The 10,673-nt window shown below is 37.6% G+C and overlaps 1 protein-coding gene across 1 annotated transcript; it reads left to right on the top strand.

Annotated features, from left to right (window-relative positions):
* The first annotated feature begins 8,021 nt into the window (after positions 1 to 8,021).
* LOC102966661 (olfactory receptor 4K13-like) lies at positions 8,022 to 8,963 on the top strand. The gene has a single exon (XM_015539943.2). The coding sequence runs from the start codon at positions 8,022 to 8,024 to the stop codon at positions 8,961 to 8,963; it is 942 nt and encodes a 313-aa protein (XP_015395429.2).
* The last annotated feature ends 1,710 nt before the right edge of the window (positions 8,964 to 10,673 follow it).

The raw sequence follows: 10,673 nt of genomic DNA, 5'->3' as shown, positions 1-10,673 counted from the left end.
AAGCAGATGGAGTTAGCAGATATATTCAGAACATTTCATCCAAAAGCAGCAGAATACACACTCTTCTTGATAGCACATGGAATGTTCTCCAGAATAGATCACATACTAGGTCACAAATCAGCCCTCAACAGGTACAAAAAGACTGAAATCATACTATGCATATTTCAAATCATAAAGCTATGAAACTTGAAATCATCAAAGAAAAAATTTGGAAACCACTACAATACATTGAGGTTAAGGAACATTCTACTAAAGAATGAATGGGTTAACCAGGAAATTAAAGTATAAATAAAAAATAACATGGAAGCAAATGAAAATGAAAACACGTCATCCAAACACTTGGGATGCGTTAAGTCCAGGTGTAAGAGGCAAATACATTGCAATTCAGGCCTATTTGAAGAAGCAAAAAAGGTCCCAAATACACAATTTAACCTTACAATTAAAGGAGCTAGAAAAGGAGCAGCAAATCAAGCCCAAAGCCAGCAGAAGAGGGAGATAATAAAGATTAGAACAGAAACAAATGGTATACATACAAAAAAACAAGAAGAGATCAATGAAACTAAAAACTGGTTTTTGAAAAAGTAAACAAAATTGAGAAACACCATGCCAGACTTATCAAAAAAGACGACCCAAATAGGTAAAATCATGAATAATGAGGAGATCACAACCAACACCACAAAAAAAATCAAACAATCAAAAGAGAATATGATGAAAAATTATATGCTGACAAACTGGACAAGATGAAGAAATGGACAAATTCCTAGATACTCACACACTACCAAAACTCAAACAGGAAGAACAGAAAAATTTGTTGTGGCTTTAATGTTAATTTTAGGACCACAAATACATACTGCACAATTGTAATGTACCACAGTCCAACTGCAATACATGGGTGACACTCATGGACCACAGTTAGTGATACAAATATCACATTAGTGAAACTTCCATTTCCTTCCATTTACCTTCTCCCCACTCTGGTGTTGGTGCTGTTTTAGATTAATGTCTGCTGTTATCTACTGAGATAACATATTCAACAAGGTATTGTTATTACTTTCACTGTGTATGGTCATTTACCTTGTAGAGACATTTATGGAATGGAAATTGTTTTCAATCTCTTCCTGTTTCATTTTGTATAGCTATCGCTCCATGTTCACTAATGTTTTCTTCTTCACTGACATCTCTGCAAGTAATACCATCCAGTGCATTTTTTCAGCCGAGAAGTAGAATAGTTCAATTCCATATTTCAATTTAGATTTTAACAATTCTACTGTGGCCCTACTTAACCATTGTAGTGCAGCAGTACTACCTCTTCTGATGACCAAGGTAAATTACTTACAAGATAGTGACACCTTTCATTGTCATGATGTCTCTGGGAAAGGAAAACATAAAGTGATTGAGTCGCAGTGAAGCTTGAGGTTAATAGAAATCTTACTGCATCACTGGTGAAAGCATATCCCAGAACTTCTGGAACTAGAGAGCCTGAAGCTGTGGGAAAAGAAAGCATAAATTCTACAAGTGTTTTATAGAGTTTGAAGACATACAGAGAATATCCGTGTTCTTAACCCTACAGATTCTGTTTACTGGGAACAAAATTACATCTAATGTCATTAAATAAGAGTATACACTACATCCTAGAGGATGCCATCTCAAGACACCAGGATACAATCTAAACACCGTGATGCTCAAAGTCAGTCTTAATATAAAATGATGCAGGGCATGATGGACACCTACATCTCCATAGTCAATTGAACCTCCATGGTCAGATGGTCCATACCTATGGGGTTTAGTAGAATGTCAGTGGCTAATTTCCAACTCATGCATAGTTCTCTGCTGCACATGGCATACACATGCTATGATCCTGTGAAACTACATTGTGACTCTCCTATTAGAATGTGGAAAAAAACTAATGAATGGTTTATTTCTCAGGAGAGATAACTTTAATACTGTATGATTAACCTGGATAAATGGCCCTAGGGGTAAGGCTACTTTTACTTTGTTCTAGATCTGATAAGATGCCTCCCCTGAACTAAGTTTACAAAACTGGAAACCTCATGTCGATCAATAAATATTATATACAAGTTGGAATACACTGCCTCTAAAACTTGGAGAAGACTACCAGACATTATGCTTTCTTCTTAGTGGCACAGCGATGGTACAAGATGCAATACTTTAACTTTTAAGGAGATGCCTCAGCATCCTTGCCCTGGATAAACTCTCCAAAATTTCACAAATGTGGCAAGACCCTGCCATCCTAAATGATAATGGTTTTTGTCCTCACACTTGATTCGTCACAGTGGCTTAATCTGGGAAGAAAAAAGTGTTGTTTGTCCTATGCCCTATCTTAGGAATATTGAAAATTTCACTTAACTTCTCTTTAAGTAAGTGCACATCACATGTCCTTGACCTAAATTTTTGGTCTGCCTTTAACCAGCCATGATTACAATGTTATAATTAAATTAGAGCTTTTATTTTCTAGTGTAAAACAATTATAGCATCTTAGTCCAGTGTATGTGTAACAGTGCCACACTATCAACGGAGACTCCAAAACCCCATGTATGTATGTTCATTTTTAAATAATTTCTCCCAAAATGTCTGTAAAAATTCCTCACACATTTATACTCCAGAAAGACTAAATAATAAAAGGATGTGTGCCATTATAGTCCCATTTTCCTTCCAATCCATCCTTTTTCCATTCTATAAATTTTCTCTTATTACAGGAAGCCCTGATTCATGAAGACTGCATTTCCAGCACCCTAGCATTTCTTGACCTCCAGATGGTTACAAATGGATACCACTGTTAGATTAATATAGGGTGGGAGGAAAAGAAAACGAATACACACACACACACACACACACACACACACACACACACACACTCTGCCTTAGCCCAAATATCTTCAGTAGTTCTCTGGCTCATTCTAGAACTCAGCAACACTTCCATGGCTCTAGCTCTCCTCGTGAAATTGGCCACTACATTTCCCACCTTTGTGTATAAGCCGTTATACTCAGAATAATCATCTCCCAAAGAGGTCCACACCCTAATATTGGAACTTGTGAATATGTCACCTTACATGGTAAATTGAACTTTGACAATATGATTATTTATAAACCTTGAAATAGGGAGGTTATCCTAGTTAATGTGGGTGGCCTCAATGAAATGCATGAGTTTTTAAAAGCATTGAACTCTTCATGGATCTAGAGAAAGAAAAAAGAAATCCAGAAAGGATGGATCTTGAGGAGGATTTGATTCAATATTTCTGGCTTCGAAGAGGAAGAAGATGTGACCAAAGAATACAGGCAATGTATAGAAAGTGAGAATAATGTCTGACAAAGATCAGCAAGGAAGTGGAAATGTTATTCTACAAACACCTGGAACTAAAGTTGGCCCTCAGCCAGGCTGAGTCTGGGAGTAGTTTCTTCCCCCAAAGCCAATAAGGAATATCGTCCTGCCAACAACTTCATTGTATCCCAGAGAGAGAAAAGTTGGATTTCAGACTTATCCAACTATGAGGTAAGAAATTTGGGTTGGATGAAGCTTCTAGTTTTGGGGAAATTTTTTGAGGGAGAAGAAGAAAATGAATGCATGTCATTACCCTGGGGCTGTGGTAAGACTGTGTCTTCTCTTGCTGCTCCAGATTGGATTTGGTGGTAGATTCCATTTGATGTTCATCTTTGGTTTCCCCAAACATTTCCTATTAGCATCTCAGCCTTCATGTCACTAGTTTAATGAATTAAACTCCTCCTGCTTTGTATATGTTTAACTGATAGCACTGAACTGTAAATATTTATGGTACTTAATGCTAGTATAACAACAACACTATTGCAATTAGACCTGAGGAAATATGGAGCTGAGGATAGGCAAAGTGCTTGACTCTACCAGAAGTCAGCTCCTCTAAAGAATTTTCACCAGTAGCTGCCTGTTAATACTATTTACTTTCATGTTATTTGCCACTTCTGTCACATGGCAGGCTTCACAATGCCACTTAATGAATTCAGACATCTGTTTTGAATGAGGAATGGGGGAAGACTACTCAGCGGAGTCTCTTACACTGTCTGTACTAACTGCTAAACTGGTGAGGAAAATTAAACAGTGATTGCCACAGTGTAGTGAGATGCAGCTTTGTGGACAGGGTTGGAGACTCCATGGAAGTTGATAGACACCCCATCCCACAAAATGAGCTTTGGGGGCACCTGGGTGGCTCAGACAGTTAGGCCACTGACTCCTGATTTTGGCTCATGTCGTTATCTCACAGTTGTAAGATCAAGTCCCACATTGGAGTCTGTGCTAAGCATGCAAACTACTTGGGATTCTCTCTATCCCTCTCTCTCTCTGCACCTCAACTGCTCCTGCTTACTCTCTCAAAATAAATAAATAAACTATAAAAAAAATAAGAAAATGATCTTTCATTTTCAAGAAAGAAGGAAGGGTCATGTTTGGGAAACTATAACAAATTCTGCTATATCCAGTTGTCATCACTGTTTTTCAACATTACTGTCACCTTTTAGTTAATGGAATAAGGCACAGGAAATGTATAAGAAGAAAAAAAAAGTTATTAATGTCTGTAGATCATTTTGCCAGTACCTTCAAGAAAATAGGACACTGAACTGGCAAAAAAAAAATGACAAAAGAGATTTCCACAATGATACCATGTACCACATAAATATATAATAAATGGAAACAATAGCAATAAAGCAAATTATGTTAAAGAAAAAGATCATAGAATAGGAAAGTAGGAAATATGCAAAATTACACTGAACAAAAAATATGTTACCAAGATTAGAAGATTAGAATGTATTGTATCATAAAAGTAGGCAGACATTTAGAATGACATTAAAATCCTTCTGGATGAAAGACTCAATTTTGTAATTCTGTTCATTTTTTTCTACTTTTCTTATAGGTTTAATACTGTGATATTAAGATACCAATGGAACTTGTTTTAACTTTAGAAAATATATTTATTTAATTCAGAATAAAATATATAAGAATAAGCAAGAACACTCTGAATGAATAAAGCAATGATAACAGATTTGCCCTTCCATACATTAAATATACTGTAAACTAATGACTAGTAAAGTAAGTAGTAACACCACAAAAATTATCCAGGAAAACAAAACAGGAAATGAGTACTCCCAAAGAAGAGCCTGATTTATGAGCAAATTTGAAAGGTAATAAACAAAGCATAACAAATTCTTAGTGGAATGAATTATTATTTAATTGGAATGATGAAATTTATTTCACATTATTTCTGAAAAGTTCAGAAAGATTTGAGTTTATGTGAAAATCTCAGCCTTAATACAATGTAAAATAAAAATAATCTAGATCATTTATATTTTTCCTAAATATCACATTTATGAATGCTTTTTGTAGAAAACAAACTACTACAAAAGAAAGAACATCATATAAAATTCTCATTATTCAACTCTAGTCCTATCTCTCCACTGCCTGAGTATGGATTATTGCCTTTAAAGTATTATCAATTTTATAGGTGAAAAATGGTATCTTCTTTCTGCAATGTCAAAAGTCTTTTTTAACAATCCCAATTACTTTCTTACTACTGGTCTCTGAGGAATCTAAAACAATCAAATGAGTTCTCTCCTTTGTGCCTCCTACCAAGAGATACACTTATATACTGCTGTCTTTTGAAGTCCAGAGAAGAAAATAAGTCACTGGATGATGAAGATTAAGTACCCATTTCATACGGATGTTACCTCTGAAGTCCAAGTGCAAACTGGTAGGTTACATAATCTTGACATGCTACTCTATCTACATACCACATCGATCACATTATTCTCATTAATAACATTAAATGTATCCATAAGTGTTGAAACAGTGCCAAATGAAACTGAGAGGAAGGCTCAATGGATTTCAAAAATTAATCTGGAACAAACATAATCTTGCTACAATTGGAAAAAAAATACAAAAATCAGAAAACACTATACCAATGATTATTGGAAATTAGATTATAATAGCAGTCCAAGCCAATAAATTATTCTTAGACTAAAGAAATCTGGGTATGTTCAAATTCTTCGGTTATACTTATCAGTTTGAATGATTTTATTCTTTAAATTATAGCAGAAATATTGAGAAAGTGCCTTTGTTGTTTTAGAAATGCAATTATTTTTAAAAGAGACAAATGACAGAAATGTGAGGATAAAACGCCTGATTCAGAGCTTTGAAAATCATAGAATGTCACCACTCATAAAATATTGATGCCATCATTATACTTGTTAGGGATTGCTAGAAAAGCTTATGAGAAAATTCAACTTTCCTATGGTAACAGTCTGAAAATGGCCAAATAGTTAAAACACTGAGATAGCATCTTGTCTAGGACTCTGTCTTTGCCACACCCATGTGCACCTGCAAGTAAACCTATTAAGTGCTTCAAGGAAACACAGAAAGTCCAGGGGCTATAGTGCAGATGAGATCATTGTTCTACAGTTAAGAGTACAAGGCACAAAGAAGAAATACAGATTCACACCTGTGAATGAGAACTATCAAAGATGTGCATTTCCTGTTTTATTACCTTCTGAAAGAAGGACGTTTTTATGCTACTTTGGATGATAGTGTCAAACATAATGGAAAATTATGGGCCGTTACAAGAACTGTGTGTCTTGGTGACAGTAACCATGCAGAGAAAAGAGCATATGATTAAGTATTCACTATGGTTACCCAGATATACAATTTTAAAATTTTGAACTATGTAACTAAAAGATTACATGTATCCCCAAATCACGTATATTCTTTTGTTTTTTTTTTTTTGTTTTGTTTTGTTTTGTTTTGTTTGGTGACAATCTGTATTAGCCTTTGGTCTAGGCTCTCATAAAAGCAAGGAAAAGACTGAAGATGAACAACTTGCCTGAAATAAGACTTGAAAAAAAGAGCTAAAATCATCCAAACAAGGAAGGTCTTAACCAGGTGAATTTATATAGAATGAGCACTGACCTATTCCCTTTATTTGTGTGTCTTTTTTAAAAGTTCATTTAGCTTGCCTGAATCCACCTCAGTCAGCAACATATCTCTGACTTTTTTTCCATCTTTGACAAAGTCAGAGATTGAAAGAACTTTAAGGGAAATAATTGTGAAGAAGGATAGATCCAAGGAGGCTAAGTAACCCAAGATAGTACTCTTTTCAAAGAATATATCACATTTAAAGTCTTGTTAAATCATATTTACAAAGGTAAATGATTCACCTTACTCTTTACCCCTCACTAATGGAGGAAAGTGGAACAAGATTTAGGTGTTTCTATATACTTATATCTGTGAAGTCATATGACCTAGAAAGAATATCAGATAAAAATAGATCTTTGTTCATGTTTGCAACAACTGGAGAAGAATGCACAGTTGGGACACACTTTACGTCTGATCACGTGAACTGAAGAGTCTGGCAACGTGTAGATGAGTATCTGTGGTTTTGACAGTCTAGTCTAAATAACTTAATCTTTCCTCAGTAATTGGGTTTGATCTCAGTTAATTAGATAACTGTCTCAACATGCAACTTTCTATCAACAATATGCTCATGGTCTATAATCAGTTCTTTTCAAGAATCATAATGCACTTCATATAATTTCAGCAATATTTATGGCAAATTTTTACTGCCTTTTGAGAATTTCATAAAAATGTGTCAGTAAATGCACCTCCTGCAAGTGATAAAAATCACTTTTGCTGATGCCTTCCAAAGTCTTCTCTATTATTCTAGTAACTTATGAATTCACACAGTCTGCTCTACAGCTGAACAAGGGAGAGGTTTTCTCAAATACCTAACTGACCTTGCCCCTATTAATCAACATACATATTTCATTTAGTAGGCTCAATTCCTTCCACTATCAACTGTCATGTGGTCCTGTGAAATACCTCCTGCTAAATATCTATGAAGTAGTCATCGTGTCATACATTTGTTTGCCTGCATAAGAGATAGGATGGAAATAAAGACAAGGTTTACAGACTTGCCAGTCCCTATGACATCCTGTGTGTGTTTTTTTTTTCTCTTCTAGGCAACTTCTGAAATTCATTACAAGGATGAATGGATCTCCTGAACAACAGATCAAGTGTGTCTGAGTTCATCTTGCTGGGACTTTACACTTCTCAAGAAATTCAAATATTCTTTTTTGCAGTCTTCTTCCTTGTCTATGTAGCCATCATAGTAGGAAACCTCCTCATTGTGATCTCTGTGATAGTTGATATGCATCTTCACTCCCCCATGTATTTCTTTCTGGCAAATTTATCATTTTTTGATTTATGTCTTTCTTCTGTTACAACTCCCAAAGTGATTGCAGACCTCCTTAGAAAACACAAGACCATCTCCCTGTGGGGCTGCATGGCTCAGATGTTTTTTGTGCACTTCTTTGGGGGTGGAGAGATGTCTCTTCTGATAGCTATGGCCATAGACAGGTATGTTGCCATATGCAAGCCCTTGCAGTATCAGACCATCATGAATCACAGGGTGCTCATCGGGTTTCTGCTGCTCTCATGGGCAATTGGATCCATACATACCACAAGCCAGATGGTTTTCACGGTAGGTTTACCTTTCTGTGGTCCCAATGTTGTGGACAGCATTTTCTGTGACCTTCCCCTGGTCATCAAGCTTGCCTGCACTGAGACCTATATCCTAGAGCTCTTGGTGATTGCAAATAGTGGACTCCTGTCCCTGATCTGCTTCATTCTCCTGCTCATATCCTACATTGTCATGCTGGTCACCATCTGGCAGCACTCCTCCAGTGCATCCTCTAAGGCAGTGTCCACACTGTCTGCTCACATCACTGTGGTCACTCTCTTCTTTGGCCCCACTATCTTCATCTATGTTTTCCCGTTCAAGAGTTACTCTGCAGATAAGTTTCTTTCTGTTTTTTACTCTATAATCACTCCCCTCCTTAATCCAATTATTTATACTCTGAGGAATCAAGAAATGAAAGCAGCCATTAAGAGACTCACAAGCTATCATATTGGTTCCTGGCTCACTTTCTAAATAAGTCTGTAACAGCTGACTGTTTTGTGTTGTCTGCTATTTGGGGTTTTGAATCTTAAATACTTAGCAGAAAAATTAAAATAAAATATTAAATAGTATCAACACTCTTCCCTCAGAATTAATGGAATATTTAAGATCAGTTTTATTAAAAATCTAATGGAAAATATTCATAGAACAGATTCAATACATAAATAAGTGTACACTCATTATTTCCTTTTACTTCCTTGTCCTAGAATTCAGGGAAACAACCCTGATCAATGTTTAAAGTATCTAATCATATGTCTTTTTTCAAAAGCTTTATCAATTTGCAATGGCTTAGTATATAAAAATATGTTTAGTTTCAATTTTTATTTATAAAGTTGTATTTTGGGAGTTGAGAAGATGGTGGCGTAGGACGACGCTGGGCTCACCGCGTCCTGCTGATCACTTAGATTCCACCCACACCTGCCTAAATAACCAAGAAAACCACCAGAAGACTAGCAGAATGGACTCTCTGGAGCCAAGCATAGACAAGAGGCCCATGGAAGAGGGTAGGAAGGGTGGAGAGGCGGGTGCACTACATGGACTGGTGGGAGGGAGCCAGGGTGGTAGAGTGGCAACCCGCCTGGCAAGGCAGAGCCCCCGAGTCTGACTTGCAAAAGCAGAGGGGCTGGACTGCGTGAGTTCTGACAGCCAGAGGGACTTAACATCTGGAATGCTAAAAGTCAACAGCTCTGCTTGGAGAGCGGGAGGGCGAGAGGACACCGGGAGGGAGAGGTGTTGGGCCCCGGAAGACAGACCTCAGCTTAGCGGGGAACAAAGGGGCTGGGAAGCACCATCTCCCTCTCCCAGCCCCCAGCCGAAATCCCAAAGGGAACCAGTTCCCATCACTGAACTTGCTTGCACTGCGCAAACACCCAACGCTGTGCTTCTGTGGATCCATCCCTCCAACAGATCTGCCTCCCTCCTGGTGCTGCAGGGCCCCTCCCACAGGGGAACACCGAAGGCAAAGCGAGCTGAGCCTGCCCCACCCGTCCCTGTGCACCTTGCAGATCCACCCTGGCTAATACGCCAGATCCCATAGAAGTAGTACCACAAGCCTGGCAGTGTACAAGTAGCCCAGACAGAGGCCACACCACTGCAAAGTGAGTCCTGCCCCTGGGAGAGGGGAAGATAAGGTACACACCAGTCTGACTGTGGCCCCAGTGGTGGGCTGGGGGCAGACATCGGGTCTGACTGCGGCCCCACCAACCAGCACAAGTTACTCTAGACAGCACAGGGGAAGAGCCCTGCAGTTCCATGCCACTCCAGGGACTATCCAAAATGACGAAATAGAAGAATTCTCCTCCAAAGAAACTCCAGGAATTAGTGACAGCTAACGAACTGATCAAAAACTATTTAAGCAATGTAACAGAACGAGAATTTAGAACAATAGTCATAAAATTAATTGCTGGGCTTGAAAACAGTATAGAGGACAGCAGAAAATCTACTGTAGAGATCAAGGGACTAAGAAACAGTCATAAGGAGCTAAAAATGCTATAAATGAGGTGCAAAATAAAATGGAGGTGACCGCAGCTCAGATTGAAGAGGCAGAGGAGAGAATAGGTGATTTAGAAGATAAAATTATGGAAAAAGAGGAAGCTGAGAAAAAGATAGATAAAAAAATCCAGGAGTATGAGGGGAGAATTAGAGAACTAAGTGATGCAATCAAGCACAACAATATGCGTATAA

The sequence above is a fragment of the Panthera tigris genome, chromosome B3 (assembly GCF_018350195.1).
Source record: "Panthera tigris isolate Pti1 chromosome B3, P.tigris_Pti1_mat1.1, whole genome shotgun sequence".
NCBI lineage: Eukaryota > Metazoa > Chordata > Mammalia > Carnivora > Felidae > Panthera > Panthera tigris.
The sequence above is the reverse complement of the archived record's forward strand: the minus strand, read 5'-3'. Positions and strand labels throughout refer to the sequence as shown.

Bases quoted from the DNA above. Each gene is read 5' to 3' on its own strand.
- LOC102966661 (XM_015539943.2), top strand. From the start codon at position 8,022: ATGGATCTCCTGAACAACAGATCAAGTGTGTCTGAGTTCATCTTGCTG.